Source organism: Oncorhynchus mykiss, chromosome 11 (genome assembly GCF_013265735.2).
Source record: "Oncorhynchus mykiss isolate Arlee chromosome 11, USDA_OmykA_1.1, whole genome shotgun sequence".
NCBI classification, from domain to species: domain Eukaryota; kingdom Metazoa; phylum Chordata; class Actinopteri; order Salmoniformes; family Salmonidae; genus Oncorhynchus; species Oncorhynchus mykiss.
This window is the reverse complement of record NC_048575.1, coordinates 28930525-28949497: the sequence shown is the minus strand read 5'-3', so window position 1 is coordinate 28949497 and position 18973 is coordinate 28930525. Positions and strand designations below refer to the sequence as shown.

Genomic DNA, 18973 nt, shown 5'->3' with positions numbered 1-18973 from the left:
TCTTTACAGCAGGCTCTTGCACTACTACAGAGGTTGGGAGTGGATGTCTGTCTGCCAGCGCCTAATACTTCCCATCTGTTGTCGTGAAATGTAAGAAAATTCCTCACACACACCCTCAGACAGACAACCCCTCCTCCCCCATCCCTCAACACCTCCTCCCTCATCCCTCTCTCCACCCCCAGTCTCCCTGTTATGTTCAAAATGGTCCTCATAGACACAACATTGTGGATTTTGCATCCCAAATGGCACCCTATTCACTTTAGAGTGCATTACTTTTGACCAGGGACCATTGGGCACTATATAAGGAATAGAGTGCCATTTAGGGAAGGAATAGAGTGCTATTCGGGACAAATCCTATGCCCTATCATTGCGTTACTGCTGCTGCAAACACTTTTACACTTTTAGCCATAAAAGCTAGGTTAAAGAAAACACACTGGCTAAGTGATACGTTCTGAACGCTGCTATTGTTAAGGGTGTTATGTCGTCTCTGGTTTCAGCTGACTGCCCGTTTCTGCGTTTTAAAACAGCCCTGAAAGCATTACGGATACTTCAGAGGCCCATTTCTCATGCCTGCTTGCAACCCCATCTTTGCTGAATCTCTAAAGCTATTATAAAAGCTGAATTCTATTGTGTGCTTTTCTCTGTTCTTCTCAGAATGAGTAGTTATTATTTCATTATTTCAAATCAAAAAGCCATGGCGTAATTTATGTTGCAGTGTTTCATTAACAATGTCTATGGGAAAGAGGTATATAAGACAACAGCTGATGCACACAATGCAATCGTGAGTTGTAGAATCTGGGGCTCGTCTCAAATAATGCTGGTAAAGTAGTGCAGCGTATCCCACATTTTGTTACATTATCTACATTAAAAAAAAAGATAAACAGACATTGCCTTTCCCAATAGTGATTTCCAATTACTCAACATTACATCCCTCTATGATCGGAGTTTTCTGTGCCACATCATTGCGGTGACATTTGCTTTTCTTCACTGTTAATTATCTAGAAGGCTATCTTTTCTAAACAACCCAGTTATTTGAATAGATCAAGAGATTTGTGAAGGCCTTTCACACAGAGGACCTTTTGTTATTCCAAGCTAACCAGCTTGGTAGAAAGCAACGCTGTCAAGCCATTGATATTTGGAAATTTTTATGAGCCTATGTATCATTCTTACAACAATTTACCGTTGGTGCTCTATTTCTATCTAACATTTGAGACACGATCATCTGGTTTAGCTTTTGGAGTATTTGTGCCAAAGAGTACTATAAGAATCCAGTATTTACGATAATTCTTAACTTCAAAATGTGCTTGCTTTGCTAACTTGGGTAAGACACTAAGACATTTATATCAAAAGCCTACATTAAAGAAGAATCTATTTGCATGAGGCAGGCATTTGATGAAATGTGTTATAACATGCATTACAAAACATCCAGTGACGTAGCATGGCATAACATATTATCTGAGCCAGCTAGACATTGAAATACTTAGGGCTCTACGCAATCTGTATCTTTGAAGAAAGGTCATTTCCTATTGAGCTGACATCTGCAGCAATCACCATGAATGCAGTCTCCACTAAGGTGGGAATATTGCCTTTAGTCAAAATGACGCCAGTGGGGATGGCTGATGTTTAATGGGCTCTTAACCAACCGTGCTATTTTGATCGTTTTTTTCGCATTGTTTGTAATTTATTTTGCACATAATGTTGCTGCTACCGTCTCTTATGATCGAAAAGAGCTTCTGGACATCAGAACAGCGATTACTCACCTTGAACTGGACGAATCCTTTTTCTTTAATGAGTCGGACGAGAGGGATTTACTCCAGACACCCGAACAGGCCCTCATCCCTGTCATTTGCAGCAGAAAGAGACAGAGGTTTCGCGGAAGGAGATCGGGGTGCCTTGTGAGGATCCGGCGACGAGTGGCTAGTCTGCCTAGACCAAGCGTACTATTGGCCAATGTACAATCGCTGGATAATAAAGTGGACGAACTACAAGCACGTATATCCTACCAACGGGACATTACAAACTGTAATACAGCCACGACTGTGTTTGTATTACAGGGACATTAAAAACTGTTCAGCCACGACTTGTGAAACACGACGACATGAATAACATACGGCTGGCAGGTTATACACTGTATCGGTAGGATAGAACAGTCGCCTCTGGTAAGACAACCAAGCTGGTCTGACCAGCATGATCTATCTGGTTATGGTGCAGACCAGTATGGTCTAGCTGGTCAAGCTGGTCTGAACAGCATGGTCTAGCTCAGGCCTGGTCAATTATTTTCCATGGAGGGCCACATTACATTATATTTTTTGCCATCGCGGGCCAGAATGATATTACAGGATTACACATCATGTGTATGACTGTGTTGACAGATGTATCTACTGTAAATCACATCCAGATATACTACTTAATTTACTGTTTTAACATGCACAGAAATAGACCACATTCATGTTTTCCTTTTGGTAGGTATTTTCATTATTAAATATTCAATGAACTACAAGGAGGGAAAAGTACATTGTGCATTCAGCACCACGGACAGAACTCTTGTTAACGGGTATGCACAAAACACAAGAAAGAGAGAGAGCTCAACATTACATTTAAACTACTCAATCAGTGTGAGGAATGAAGTCTCTGATGGATATTGACTAGAGCAGTAAAGTCAGGTATAGTTTCTGACATCGCTATGCACAGGATGGCTGAGAGGTGAGAGTCAGTAAGAGATGATCTGTGCCTTGACTTGTTATATTTCTTCACTGAAAATGTCTGTTCACATACATATGTTGACCCAAACCGTACAAACAACATAACTCCTAATAATTCGAAAGTTTTGTTCATCGAGAGATGCATAGAACCTCGTAAGTGACATTGTTTAGAATAGTTTTCCAATCACTGCATCAGATTGAAGATCGATAAGCTCAAGTTGCAGGTCAGTGGGAGCGTTATCCACATTGAAGGTGAAAAGAGAGGAAACCAACAGCATGTCATTTTCCAACACTTTGAAATCCTCAAAAGGACGAGAAAACTCACCATTCAAAGCACGCAGCAGCGATGTATACTTCTCCCGCTGATCATCTGATAGGGAACAGACTAGTAGTGTCGGAAGGTAGGTGAGATTGTTGGCTTCTACTTGATGGGTCAGGAGGAGACATTTTCCATTGAAGGATTTGACAAGGCTGTACATTTGATGTGAAAAAAGAACCTTCCCTTGTAGTTTGGAATTCAGTTCATTCTTGAGGGCCATTGATGTCTACAGTGAAGGCAAAATCAGTCAACCATTCTTTATCTTGCAGTTGAGGGAAATCCACATATGTTCTTTTAATTTGCAAAACTTGATTCCGCAGGCCGTAATGAATCATGTCGCGGGCCGCATACGGCCCCCGGGCCAGCCTTTACCCAGGCCTGGTCTAGCTGGTTATGCTGGCAGATCGTTATGATTTCACTGGTGACCAGCCTTCAATGTGTTTTGGTCACTTGTGACCAGTGTAAGCCAAAGCAAAAATAGCATCAAGTGACATTATGTTGACAAAAGGATGTTTAATTCCCATTGGAATCCAACCAGAGTGAATCCCAAAATCTGCATTCAGAATGACTACCAGGGTGAAAAGGATGATTTAATGAGACTACCTAAAGCATCTAAACTGGAACAACCCTTTCAGTAATAGGTGCAATGAATCCACCTAACATATTTGATTACTTTAGATATGTTATTTATCTTTGTGTCACACAATATCAATTAATTGATTAATTAATCAATCAGTGTACATGCAAAACACATATATTGCAATAAACAATTAAAAAATATATCATATTCTCTTTTGCCAGCTGCCTGAATTTCCTCCTACTCCACTGTATGATACAGATTGTTAAAAGATTAGAACCAATAGACATTCTGTCATTTTTCCCTTTGGGGGAAGCTTTTTGGGTGCCACATAGAACCATTTTATTTGTCCCTGCACACCAGGAGGCTCTCATGTAGTCTATATTATCTTGGATCTGGGCTTCAGAAATGCAAGCTATGATCGTGAATACCAAACATCACTCTCTCTTTCTTTTCTTTATCTTACAGCTCTCACTCTGTATTTCTCTCTCTCTCTCTCTCTCTCTCTCTCTCTCTCTCTCTCTCTTCCGCCCCCTCCCGTCTTGCTGATAATGTGATACGGCGAGTCTGAGTTAATAAAGCTTGAAGTACGTGTTGTCATTCCGACTGTCAATCATTGTAATTATTCCATAGATGGAGTAGAGATTAGAGTGTGAGGTGGTGGAGGTCTAGGAACACTAGTTTGGTAGCTACTACTTTACACTACAGTGCTGTCTGTGTGGAGGAAGTGTTTTCACAGTGAAGAGAGAGGAGCCAGTGCCTCTCACAACCTCCACTGGAATATCTCCTTTTATTTCCCTTTTTCCATCTTTCTTTCATTTCTCTTTCCTTCCTGTCTCACCTTTATTAGTAGAGTGGCCTCATGGATGTTCAAGGTGAACTGCTTATTTCGTGGTTTCTTGGAATGACTCGGATATGAACTATAACAGGAACAAAAAGTAAACAACAAGCAGAGTTAACAGACACAGAGAAAGAGACATTTACCAGCTTGAAAGAGACAAGAAGTATGTATGTGTATATCGGTAGACTTGTGGAATAGAAGAATTTTCTATTTCAAAGGGAAAGTGCATTTGCTCGCTGTCTCCATTAAAAATCCATCTGTGGAAGTGGGTTAGAATGGAGCGCTCTGGACAGAATCCCCGCTAATGGGAAGTGCGGCCTGAGTAGCTAGTCGTCCTGAATGAGTCCTCTCCTCTAATGAGTGTATTTTCTCTCTCTCTCTCTCATCGCTCTCTCTCTGTCTCTCTCTCGTTCCAGACAACACGGCCAGTATCATTGCGCGCCGGAGGCGGTTCAGCCGACTGGTCCAGGAGTTGTATGAGCTGCCCATCGTGGTGTGGGATGGTGGGGAGCCGGCACTGAGCGGCACCAGTACTCTGACCCTGCAGGTGTGCCCATGTCAGTGGAACGGGAGGGTGCAGACGTGCCAGGATGAGAGGGGCCTCCTCTCCTCGGCAGGCCTCAGCACGGGGGCCCTGATCGCCATCCTGCTGTGCATCGTCATCTTGCTGGGTAGGTGTTGCCTGGGTCTGGGTAACATCAAGCCTAAGGGTATGGAGGAGGTTATGGGCCAACTGGCGGGCCCCCCACCTTTGGCCGATTATTGGTGGTGATGATGGATGGTATGGGTGCAGGCCTAGATGGCATCACGCTTTAGGGCATGTTTTTGGAACACCCTGGGGGCATCTTGTCTGAGGGGCAAGGTGGTGAAGGGTATGGGTGTTAAAAACGCCTGAAGACATGGTGAAGTGTAAGGAGTAGAGCAGCAGGAGGAGGAGTGGAGACCTCACAGAAGGAGGGATGACAGACCAAGGGTAGAGGAGGAGATAGGGAGAGAGATGAATGGAAGGGTAAGGAAGGACACAAGTGGGTTTTAGAAAGAGGGAGGATAGGGACAAGGTCAGGATGATGTAGAAGTGGATAACAGAGAGTTAGTGAGATTGGGCCAGATGGGGAGAAAAAAGGACTAAGAGGAGAATAGAAGGAGGTAAAGAAGGGAAACAAGACTTTAGAGAGCGTGGCACAGAAGGGGGATAGAGCTGTGTTAGACCTGTCCAGAGATTTTCTGATGCTTTCTATTTCCATAGAGTCAGGATAAACACACTATTTAGGTTAAATTAATGTGTTGTCTAATAATAAATGCTTTATAATCAGAGATCACAGAGAATTCATGTGCCACATAATTCATGTGAATTTCAGCAAAGGGGAAACGGCACTGCCCCCACTGCCAAATACCAACAAAGTGCCTCTCCAGAGCAAACAGAACAGCGGTAGGACAGTGAAGAGACTGTGTATAATGAACAGAATCCGCCATCACCCACTCACCCCATCTCCCTTGATTGTCTGTGGACATCGGTGCGTGAAGGTGATGAATATTCATATCAGTCTCACCACGGCTTTGTCAGAGACTGAGGCACCCAGCAACTAAATGCCATCATCACTGTTTGAAGCAAACACATGAGTGAGAGACTGCAGAGTGAGAGACTGCAGAGTGAGTGAGTGAGTGAGTGAGTGAGTGAGTGAGTGAGTGAGTGAGTGAGATACTGTCTGGTGCAGGAATATTGAGATAAGGTGGGGAAGGAATTGTTAGTGTGATACAAAGCTGTTTCATGCCAAGAGAGAGATTGACTGAATGGTCTTACTGTAATGAGCCCTCCTCATTATCCTAAAAACGCCCCCCCCCCCCCCAAAAAAAAAAAATGCATTTTGCAACACCATAACCTCCACACAATCACATTACACAGTACACAACAGTACAATACACCCTTCAGCACCACATTACAACAGTACATCCAGCCCCTCCTCTCCAGCTATAAAGACAGCCCCCTTTAGCCCCCATGCCTTCGGAAACATCTCCACACTGTTGATCATTTTGTAAATCTTTATCTCAAACCTAAGACACGCAGAGACCATGCATTTGAATAATAACACTGGATCTGATGCCCCCGTCAGTCCCACCTGCTGTGCCAACTCTTGGGCAGTTTTCCACCTCCCGGCCGCCGTAGGTCTGCTAGTCTCGTGATGCTTGCTGCCATTATACGTCTGTGCAGGGTGGCTGAATGACCAGACCTCAAAGGGATAAGTGGGTCGTGGAACATGGGCTCCTCCCACACCCATGGCCCAGGCACCATACCACCCCTCTCGTGTGGGTCTCAGCAGTTGCCAGGCCCTCAGTACTGCAGCACAAAAATCAGAGACCACTGCTATGTCTCTCCGGCCGCATTAGGAAAAGCTGCAGATCTAGCCCCAAACCACCAGCCCTCCTCAATAGAGCACATGCTGGTAGAGTACCTTCTCAACAAAGCACAGTATGGTAGAGTACCTTCTCTGCCGCTTTGAGTCGGATCCCTTCCACCCTGCTCTCCAGGTCCGGCAGGCCTTGTCCCCTCTCCAGGTACAGAACCGCCGCCCTCAGCCAGTGATGCCCCGACTAAAAAAAATCCACTAACTTGCGCTGCAGCTCCGCAAGCAGACCATCGGGGGCATTGAGAACAGCCAATTTATGCCATAGGGAGGATGCTGCCAGGTTGTTGATGATCAGCACCCTCCCTCTGTATGACACTTGGACAGGAGCCATCTCCACTTCGTCAACCTTGACAGCACTGCTTGTGCCACTCCTTCCCAGTTCTTCCTAACCCACCCCCCTGAGCCCAGACACCCCAAGCATCTTGAGACCCTCACAGCACACTGCAACCCCCTTCGAAACTGCAGAGGTGCCCTGTCCCTCCATGCCCCACATAACAGAGCCTCACTCTTGCCTTGTACACCCTCAAACTATTTCTTGCTCATTCTTAACCAACACTGAGACATCATCAGTATATGCTGACACTGCTATAACTGTCGCCAACCCTATGCCTGGCTCACACACTCCCGGTAGTCTCCTGAGTAACAGGCCCAGAAAGGACAGAATAACAAGAGTGTATAGCGGCCCCGACAGAGGGCATCCCTGGCGAATGCCCTGCCCTACCCAGACTGGCCTACTGAGCCCTCCCCCGACCTTGACCATACATGAAGCCCCAGCATACAACACTTTAACCCAGGCCACAAAATTCTCACCACAACCAAATAAGACAACACATTGAATACATATCCATGGTCCACCCAATCTACGGCTTCCTCCTGGTCCAAGGAAACCATTTAAAAATGTACATTTGAAAGCCTTGACAGGCATGTCCCTGATTATGAACAGATTATCAGTGATTGAGCATCCTGGTGAAAAACAAATGTCTTGTGCCAATGACTGTTGAAAAGAACGTTTCAACATTGGAGTACAGGGCTTGGCGTGTCTCTCGAGGAGGCTAAAAAGAGATTTCAGCTTGGAAAAGTTGAATATTTTCAGGAATTGGGTAATTGGGGAGCAGGATGGGAGGGGAACAGAGAGGAGGTTCAAAAGACTTAGGGATGCAGAGGATGGGTTTGAATCTGTTGAAGCTAGTAATAACAAGGGAGAGGGTTTGTCGAGGAAGATTGGTGTTAAATCCAAACATAGCGAGCCGGACACCAGTTTGAGTTCTGGAGGTGAAATGGAAGGGGTAGAAGGTGTTGTGAGGCGCTCGGAGCCCAAGCCTTGCATTGATGGACATGGTTATGATAAAGATAGGTTTGGTCCAGTGGGAGTGAGATTTTTGAAGTTGGATGGAAAAGATGGTGGGTACTGGTGAAGGTACCCCCCCCCCCCCCCACCCCCCACCCCCCCACCCCACACACACACACACACACACACACACACACACAGTACCAAATTCTTTATGATGGCAGCCATGTTTGTTTCTGTTTGACAAGCTGAAATTGACAAATCCCAGAATACCATTCGCTTTAATTAAGACGCAAATAAACAAAGTCAAAGATGGCTGCACCCATTGCCCGAATAAGACCAACTTAGTTTGTTCACTTTTGTGTTTATTACAAATCTTCGATGTGCTTGTTAAAATGTTCGATGTGATTGTATACAAGAACTGAAGCACATGACTTGAAAATAAATTTGATTGTTTTTAACAAATTACAAAGCAAATAGTGTTATCACCTCAAAGATGATCAATACAAGCCTACTGCCTAGCCTAGCCGTAGGGCGAAAGCTAAAACAGCTTGCCAGATTAGACATTTTTTCGGGGGGTTTCTAGTCAGTAATACTTGAAGTTTATACAAATGTAAACACGTTCTGGAAAGAGATTGATAACTGGTCCATCCACGTGACATTCAGCCCATAGATGACGCCAATGTAAAAACCTAGATAATCCTGTCTAGCTCCTAAATTTAAGAAATTATATCTACAACCTCGCCTCACTCGTGCCACGGTCTCTGCACATGTAGCTGATCACACGCACACACCATTCAATCTGATAATCCACACAAACTACCTCACTTTGTTCTTCACATGACTTTGTCCACTACCCTGTTCTCACTCTCCTCCGACCGACCGGGCTTAAACCTATCCAAGTCATAACAACTCACTGCGTTTGACGATTGCGAAATATCTTTCTTGCTTGGCAATGTGGCAGGTAGGCGACATGTCCAGTTGTAATAATACATTGACATGATGATAAAATGTTGTCACAGCTGTAGCCTAATTTTTCCAGGTGAAAATACATTCAATTAATTCAAAAAAATTAACAAAAACTATTTAGGATGCCAGCGTTTCCCTTAGCGATGGTCAGCATATGTAATACAGTGCATTCGGAAAGTATTCAAACCCCTTGACCTTTTATACATTTTGTTACGTTACAGCCTTATTCTAAAATTTATTAAATAAAAACATTCCCTCATCAATCTATGCACAACACCCCATATTGACAAAACAGAAAAGGGTTTTTAGAAATTCTTGCAAAAAAAACAACAAATAGAAATACCTTATTTACATAAGTATTCAGACCCTTTAATATGAGACTCGAAATTGAGCTCAGGGGCATCCTGTTTCCATTGATCATCCTTGAGATGTTCCTACAACTTGATTGTAGTCCAGCTGTGGTAAATTCAATTGATTGGACATTATTTGGAAAGGTATTAACCTGTCTATATAAGGTCCCACAGTTGACAGTGCATGTTAGAGGGAAAAAAGCCATCAGGTCAAGCCATCAGAGCTCAGAGACAGGATTGTGTTGAGGCACAGATCTGGGGAAGTGTACCAAAACATTTCCGCAGCATTGAAGGTCCCTAAGAACACAGTGGCCTCCATCATTCTTAAATGGGAGAAGATTGGAACCACCAAGACTCTTCCTAGAGCTGGACACCCAGCCAAACTGAGCAATCGGGGGAGAAGGGCCTTGGTCAAGGAGGTGACCAAGAACACGAAGGTTACTCTGACAGAGCTCCAGAGTTCCTCTGTGGAGATGGGAGAACCTTCCAGAAGGGCAACCATCTGCAATCAGCACTTTATGGTAGTGACCAGATGGAAGCCACTCCTCAGTAAAATGCACAGCCTGCTTGGAGTTTGCCAAAAGGCACCTAAAGACTCTCAGACCATGAATACCAAGCGTCATTTCTGGAGGAAACCTGACACCATCACTACGGCGACGCATGGTGGTGGCGTCATATGTATATGTTTTTTACTTTCTTTGCTTTCCGGCCCACAGGATGGGTTGTTAATGTTTGTCTCTGTGGTATGATTATGGTGGTTAATGCTTTGTATTTGTGTACCTTTAAAAAAAAGTGGGAGCCCACGGCTGGATGAGCGCTAACTATTAATTTACATGAATTTTACCCCCCAAAAATATATATAGATTTGGTGACAAAATCATGTCATTAGTGCGCAGCAATACTTTCTCGACTCATTTCTTTCATGATTTATTTGAGAAATACTGCATCAATCGCCTTAGCTAGATGTAAAATTGCACGACTAAGACCTCCTTAGCAAAAATGTATAAATTATTTACAGATTTATTGATTTATCTTAGATTGATTCTGACTATTTTAAGGAAATTACTATTTGGAGGAAAGGGCTATGTTGTTGCCATGGTAACTGAAGAGGGACTAGCAACAGTACCTGCCGGGGTACGATATACAAACATAACACACCCACATCAAACCACAGCCCCCAGAAAACTCTTGTTTGGGTAAAGTCTTGGCCGCTAGCATTTCTTAGTGAGCAAAATTCAAAACAAGGCCAAATGAGTAAGTGCAGTCAACCTTTAATCAATGTTCACGAAAAAAACAGATATTGAATCAAACCATTCCAAAAATCTGCCTGCAATGAGCATGCTGGGAAATATGATAATGATTGGAGTAAAATGCTGTTTATTTCTGTCAAGAACAAAAAAATGTATTTTCCAACCCATATGATCTAGTACATAAAACATTTACAAATATGATGGTATAATATTAAAAAAACATTGTGAATGAATGTGCCTTTTCATACTTCGTAATATGTCCATATATATCATTAAAATCTGTTTTAAGAACATGTACTCAAAATATTTTACCTTCTTTACCAAACATACTGATAGTCAACCAGACAAGGGAGAAGGGCTATGTAAAGGCCTTGGTTTTGTTGTTCTGAGCATATGCAATGTGTCTGACGTAAAACAAGTGTTTGCCTTCCACACAAAATGACTTATGTTATTATTTTAGGCTTAAGGAAGTGTGTAGGTCGCATACTTTATCTTAGAGCTATGAAAGTTAGGTATTTAGATCTGCCTGCTCAAGACAAGTTCAGCGATTGCTTTGCCATGTCTGTGCCGTGAAGCAGTGGATACATGTTTTTCTGCCCCTTTGACGTAACATTGGAGTGAAGTGATATAAATTGATATAATGATGTAGCCGACCACCAGCAGGAGGCAATACACGTTTATTCGACAGAGGACATTGACATGGTCCTAGGAAGCTCTAGATGGCTGTCTTCTGATTTATAAAACGGTGAGAAATCAACAAAATGTGTAATGTAAACATCTACATATATTTTTGTAAGTAATTCTAGTGCCCAATTTCGGGGGCTGTCAACTTAAGAGGTTAGGGAAAACCATTAAAGAACCCGATTTTTAACAAGGTCGTGACCCTTAGGAAAAAATGAAATGTTCTGCCTCGACCTAGCTCAAAATCTAGGCATCGGATAATAACAAGACTACAGCCTTCGTAAAGGGACCATTGAATTTGCCATGTTTCAGAAGTTAGAAGTTTGAAAGTGTAACAGTTTTTTATTAAATTCATAATTTATTGCTCTCATGTGCCCAATCAAAACCAACTATGTGCAACTTTTTTTATAGCATTTCTGACCATGCTAATATCTTTTTCATCTGAATCTCAAGAGTTCTAAAACCGGGTACAGCAATTCGGTTGCTCAACAACTCAGCATCACAAGCCTTCTCACACTCGTATCCCTCGAGGTGTCACTGTTGTCGCTTTGGTGTGATAGTGATGGCATTGGGCTACCATAGGTTGTGTAAGCTGTGTGGTTGTTTTACAACAAAAAAAGTAAAATAGGTGGTAAAACAACAACAACATCATTGCTTGCTTGTGTGACCTGTGTGTAGTCAAAATAAAATGCAATGCTTGCTAACACGTTTAGTTGCGTCAGTGGTTCCCAACCAGGGGTACAAGGACCCCTGGGGGTACTTGGCCTAACCACAAGGGGGTACTTGAGAAGACTCATGAGACCATAGACTTACTGGTAAAATGCACATGAGGGGGTACTTCAGGGGTACTCCGGGCAGTCTTAAATTCAGTTAGTGTTACACTAACCGAAAAAGGGTGGGAACCACTGAGCTACATGATAAAATTAGTCTGTTTTCAACAAATCAACTGTTTTAGATGGTTGTCTTTTAACCAAGCAAGATAAACAAATGTTCAATCAGCACTGAGTGAATGAACAAAAAAGTTTTGGAACAAATGCTTCCTATCATCACCAGACTGTCCATTTAAATAGACTGTCAAGTTAACATGTTTACGACTGGGTTTGTAGCGTAATGGTTAGCGTTACCACCTAGGGCTCTACATTTTCTCATTTATAGTTTGACAGGCACACACACACACACACACACACACACACACACACACACACACACACACACACACACACACACACACACACGTATTTACATTTATTAGGTGGCTCTTAAAAGAGCCTTTGGGTTCGTGGAGTGGCAGGCAAGTGACTGAGTGTGGTGGTGTGTACTACTGTGTGCATCTTGCTAGAACGGAGGAGAGACCTGGGCCAGTTTCCACAAAGCATCTCAGAAAGGGTCTTAGGAATCCTGTTGACCTGATTTAAGGCAAAATAAATCCCAGTTTAGAGTATGTTATAGGATGATGTTAAGACATTGCCCAGACAAACTCTGAGCTAGGAGTAAAATCAATTCATAAAGGTTTCTCAGCTGGTAATCATGACAGTTTGAGGTACCGCCCAGGGCCCATATCCACTAAGCGTCTCAGAGTAGAAAATTGTTTGTAAGTGCTGAGAATAGAGCCATTTTATTCCTACTCTTTTGGGTAAAAATAAAAACTATTTATGAAGAATCTTTAGTCGTTAGAGTCCAACCTAGTCAACAGATATTTAGGAGACCTCATGAGCTGTCCAAACCAGTTAAGAGTTACCATCAAGCATCTTAATAATATAATAATGAAGCAAGTCAATGGTTCCGGCGCCACATACAGTTGTTTTCAGTTGTTAAAGTAATGTTTTAATATTTCTGTTTTGATATGATCAATACATAAATACTCTAGACCTACATACAACAGTATCTCTTGCGGTTTTGGCAATGATTTCACAATACTAATTTCCTATTACATTAAAATATGTAATGTGCAAAAATAAAGAATTGGCCCTTAACAAAAGTAGTGAACTATATAGAGAATAGGTGGCCATTTGGGACTCAACCTATAATGAGAAGATTCTCATCAGCATCCTAGCAGCTTGCATTCAGAGCATCCTCACAGCTCATACTGATGACTGCTAATGTGAAATACTGATTTACAGCTCTGCTCGCTTCTGTGTATAATCAGGAATTAATATGAATTATAATAAAAATAAGGAATGTTTCAGGGCCTATATTCCAAATGGTACTCTTACCTTTATAGGGAGTAGAATGCCATTTGGGAAAAAGACAGAGCTTTCATTTTGTTAGCTGTTTACGACCCAAAACATGCACATTTTGTATGACTTAATACATTACATGCAAACACCACATGCAGAGCATGGAATTAGCATGCGACCAGGCTTGGATATTGTGCTGAAACGCAACTGCTACAATAATGATGGGGTGTTGTTAAACCAACCGTTTTGTTGATGTTTCCATTGCAGTCATTATTGTTGTTGTTGACATGGCTTCTCTACATGTCTCATTTTCAAATTTTATCGATCATCGTTCTGTTCATCACTCTCTGGAGTGGCATTGTAAAACCACCATTTTGTTGATGTTGTTTCCATTATTGTTGTTTCTGTTGACATGGTGTCTCTGCTTGTCACGCTCTTCTGAAGCGATCGTGGCTCTGTTCATCACCATTTTGTTGTTGTTGTTGTTATTGACATGATATCTCTGTTAATTTCTCTCTTCTTACAGCGATCGTGATTCTGTTCACTGTTTTCTTGATGGCATTGTTGATATTATTGTTGTTGTTGTTGACACAGCATCTGTCCTTGTCTTCCTCCAGTGATCGTGGTTCTGTTCATCACCCTGCGGCGGAGCAAGAAGGAGCCCCTCATCATCTCAGAGGAGGACGTGCGTGAGAACGTGGTAACCTACGACGACGAGGGCGGCGGTGAAGAGGACACTGAGGCTTTTGACATTATTGCCCTGCGGAACCCCGCCGCCGCTGAAGAGCTCAAGTTCCGACGGGACGTCCGGCCGGAGTCGGCCCGACAATGTGGCAGGCCGGCGCGAGGCTGCCACAGTCCCCCAGAGCTGGACCAGGTGAATGTGCAGAAGTTTATTAAACAGAGACTGGTGGAGGCAGACATGGACACTGGTGGGCCTCCCTATGACTCCCTCCAGACCTATGCATACGAGGGTCAAGGGTCGCCCACAGGCTCCATCAGCTCTCTGGACTCCCCAGGAACACACTCAGAACAGGATTATAACTACCTGGATGACTGGGGGCCCGAATTTCAGAAACTAGCAGAACTCTACGGGGAGGATATGGATGTGGCAGAGTTGGATGTAGCGATTGCAGTGACAGTGGCGACCTAGACTCTCAACGTCTGTCACAACGTCTGTTAAACTAATCCTCTCTCTCTCTCAATCCTCCTCCTGAAATCATTTTAAAACAATGAAACAGAAATGCTTTTGAACTCATTCCAGCTGATCTACTTTTACTGTTGAATAACTGACTGCCCCTTTTTTCAGTTTTCCTTTTGGATCATGGGTCTAATATGCAGAAGAATTTAATCAGATTTCGTGGATGGAAAAATATTAAGGATAAACGGAAAAAGGAAAATATTTTCCCTGGTGTATATTTTTTATTGCTCAATAAAGTCCTGAATTCCATATGAGTGGATATATGTGAAACAGAGTGTCAACTTTTTTTCTGAAGATCCACTGAGTAAGGGTTATCTTACACTCTTAAATTTAAAGTTGCAAGTTGGAACCAAATAAGGTTATTAAGAGCGGTGCCATAAAGGAACTATTTTATGGATAGTATCATACAAGTATCATACACAAATCAAAAAACAGAAATGTCTCCAGAACCAGAATTGAATAGCCCTGCTGTAAGGTTTTAAGCCTTTTTTGCATATTTCCCAGGGTGCCTTTCGAGTGCATTTTAAAGTTACCAGTACCACCCATAAATCTGTTTGCTAGTGCCAGAGAAATGCTTGTTGGACTAATTCATTTTCTTTCCTGTTGCCTTTAACAAGTGAAGTTCTAAATGGATATATTGACATTTAAATTGTATTCATGAAGACAATTCATATTTCATAAGGCCTGCTTTTAAGGGCCTGTTTTTACCCTAATATAGTGGCCTAAAACTCATGGTTGACAGGCCACATCGGGCCAGTAAGTCACATTATACTGAATTGTAAAGTGGTAAGTAATTCCTATTGGAAAGGGGATGGAAAACATTTGGAAATGTAATATACCCGTAACCTCCATTCACAATGACTGCCAGGGTTCGGAAGACCAGGATATGAGACTACCCTAAACAACTAAACTGGAACAATCATTTCAGTAAGGGGTTCAATAAGTCCAAGTAACACATTGGAATAGTATAGAAAAATGTATGTTATTTATATTTGAGTAGTATAAGATTAATTAATCAATCAATATAAATGTAAAAACCTAGATATTGAAACAAACAGTTCTAAATATCAGCCTGCAGTAGAGCATGCTGTGATATATGATAATGATGGGTGTAGTTTTGGTTTAACTCTGGTTATTAACACAAATACTGAGGTTATTTTACACCATTGAATGTTAATTTAACTCTTGAATCGAGGGCTGACCCTAGTTAGTCAACTGCTTGATTGTTTGGTTGACCAAAATTGTTTTAATTGACCAGTAGCATATCTCTCTCTCTCTCTCTCTCTCTCTCTCTCTCTCTCTCTCTCTCTCTCTCTCTCTCTCTCTGTATATATATATATATATATATATATATATATACAATGCCTTGCGAAAGTATTCGGCCCCCTTGAACTTTGCAACCTTTTGCCACATTTCAGCCTTCAAACATAAAGATATAAAACTGTACTGTATGTTGACCTAAATGACTAATGATGATAAATACAATCCACCTGTGTGTAATCAAGTCTCCGTATAAATGCACCTGCACTGTGATAGTCTCAGAGGTCCGTTAAAAGCGCAGAGAGCATCATGAAGAACAAGGAACACACCAGGCAGGTCCGAGATACTGTTGTGAAGAAGTTTAAAGCCGGATTTGGATACAAAAAGATTTCCCAAGCTTTAAACATCCCAAGGAGCACTGTGCAAGCGATAATATTGAAATGGAAGGAGTATCAGACCACTGCAAATCTACCAAGACCTGGCCGTCCCTCTAAACTTTCAGCTCATACAAGGAGAAGACTGATCAGAGATGCAGCCAAGAGGCCCATGATCACTCTGGATGAACTGCAGAGATCTTACAGCTGAGGTGGGAGACTTTGTCCATAGGACAACAATCAGTCGTATATTGCACAAATCTGGCCTTATGGAAGAGTGGCAAGAAGAAAGCCATTTCTTAAAGAAATCCATAAAAAGTGTTGTTTAAAGTTTGCCACAAGCCACCTGGGAGACACACCAAACATGTGGAAGAAGGTGCTCTGGTCAGATGAAACCAAAATTGAACATTTTGGCAACAATGCAAAACGTTATGTTTGGCGTAAAAGCAACACAGCTGAACACACCATCCCCACTGTCAAACATGGTAGTGGCAGCATCATGGTTTGGGCCTGCTTTTCTTCAGCAGGGACATGGAAGGAAGATGGTTAAAATTGATGGGAAGATGGATGGAGCCAAATACAGGACCATTCTGGAAGAAAACCTGATGGAGTATGCAAAAGACTTGAGACTGGGATGGAGATTTGTCTTCCAACAAGACAATGATCCAAAACATAAAGCAAAATCTACAATGGAATGGTTAAAAAATAAACATATCCAGGTGTTAGAATGGCCAAGTCAAAGTCCAGACCTGAATCCAATCGAGAATCTGTGGAAAGAACTGAAAACTGCTCGAGCTGTTTTGCAAGGAGGAATGGGATAAAATGTCACAGTCTCTCGATGTGCAAAACTGATAGAGACATACCCCAAGCGACTTACAGCTGTAATCGCAGCAAAAGATGGCGCTACAAAGTATTAACTTAAGGGGGCTGAATAATTTTGCCCGCCCAATTTTTCAGTTTTTGATTTGTTAAAAAAGTTTGAAATATCCAATAAATGTCATTCCACTTCATGATTGTGTCCCACTTGTTGTTGATTCTTCACAAAAAAAATACAGTTTTATATCTTTATGTTTGAAGCCTGAAATGTGGCAAAAGGTCGCAAAGTTCAAGGGGGGCGAATACTTTCGCAAGGCACTGTATATATATATATATATATATATATATATATATAGAGAGAGAGAGAGAGAGAGAGAGAGATTTGCCACATTTTTAATCAAAATGCGTTTTTTGGGCAGAAAAGCCCTCTCGAACACGTGACCGTTCATGTGCCTTAATAACAAATATGAATGTAAATACGAATACAATTGTAAATACGAATACAATTGTTAAATTACGAGTCCAAATGGTTTAGCCACAGAATAAGATAGCAACCTTTCCGCTAGCCGTGATTGGCTGAGATAATGAGTGGGCTGGACATGACGAGAGATGAGTTTGGATTGGTCTGCCAAATAGCACGCATCTGTCTATTTGAGTTAGTCAATATGTCCAAGTACAAAAATGGCTCCAACAGAGATGGTCGCTTCGCGTTCTTAGGAAACTATGCAGTATTTTGTTTTTTTTATGTATTATTTGTTCTTACATTGTTACCCCATGAAATCTTAAGTCCTATTACGTGCAGCCGGGAAGAACTATTGGACATAAGAGCAACGTTAACTTACCAACATTATGACCAGGAATACAAGGGGCAGACGGAGCTGCCTCCTGATCAGGCTCTGTAGACGTGCACATCGCGCACATCGCTGACCGCTCCTGAGTATACTACTCGCCAATGTCCAGTCTCTTGACAACAAGGTAGACAAAATTCGAGCAAGGGTTGCCTTCCATAGAGAGATCAGAGATTGTAACAGTCTATGTTTTCACAGAAACATGGCTCTCTCGGGATATGTTATTGGAATTGGTTCAGCCACCAGGCTTCTCCATGCATCGTGCCAACAAATATAAACATCTCTCTGGGAAAAGGAAGAGCGGGGGTGTTTGCTTTATGATTAACGATTCATTGTGCAATCATAACAACATACAGGAACTCAAGTCCTTCTGCTCAAATGACCTAGAATTCTTTACAATCAAATTCCGGCCATTTTACCTACCAAAAGAGTTCTCATCATTTATAGTCACAGCTGTGTACATTCCCCCTCAAGCGAACACCAAGACGGCCCTCAAGGAACTTCACTGGACCCTATGTAAACCAGAAACCATATCTCCGGAGGCTGCGTTTATTGTAGCTGGGGATTTCAGCAAAGAGAATTTGAGAACAAGGCGACCTAAATTCTGTCAGCATTTTGATTGCACGACTCGCAGGGCTAATACTCTCGATCACTGCTACTCTAACTTCTGCGATGCATACAAAGCCCTCCCCCGCCCTCCTTTCGGCAAATCCAACCACGACGCCATCTTGCTCGTTCCGTCTTATAGGCGGAAATTCAAACAGGATGTATCGGTGAGGAGAACCATTCAACACTGGTCTGACCAATCGGAAGCCACACTTCAAGATTGTTTTGATTACGCAGATTGGAATACAGTGAGGGAAAGAAGTATTTGATCCCCAGCTGATTTTGTACGTTTGCCCACTGACAAAGAAA

At 42.3% G+C, this 18973-nt stretch overlaps 1 protein-coding gene across 2 annotated transcripts in view; it reads left to right on the top strand.

Moving 5' to 3' along the window:
- The window catches only part of LOC110535563 (cadherin-18), a 376780-nt gene extending 361750 nt beyond the window's left edge, over positions 1-15030 (top strand). For both annotated transcript variants that reach the window (XM_021620629.2, XM_021620628.2), the window contains 2 exons: positions 4856-5110; positions 14177-15030. In XM_021620629.2, the coding sequence (XP_021476304.2) occupies positions 4856-5110; positions 14177-14712 (791 nt within the window). In that variant the 3' untranslated portion in view covers positions 14713-15030. The remainder of the gene's footprint in view (positions 1-4855; positions 5111-14176) is intronic.
- The last annotated feature ends 3943 nt before the right edge of the window (positions 15031-18973 follow it).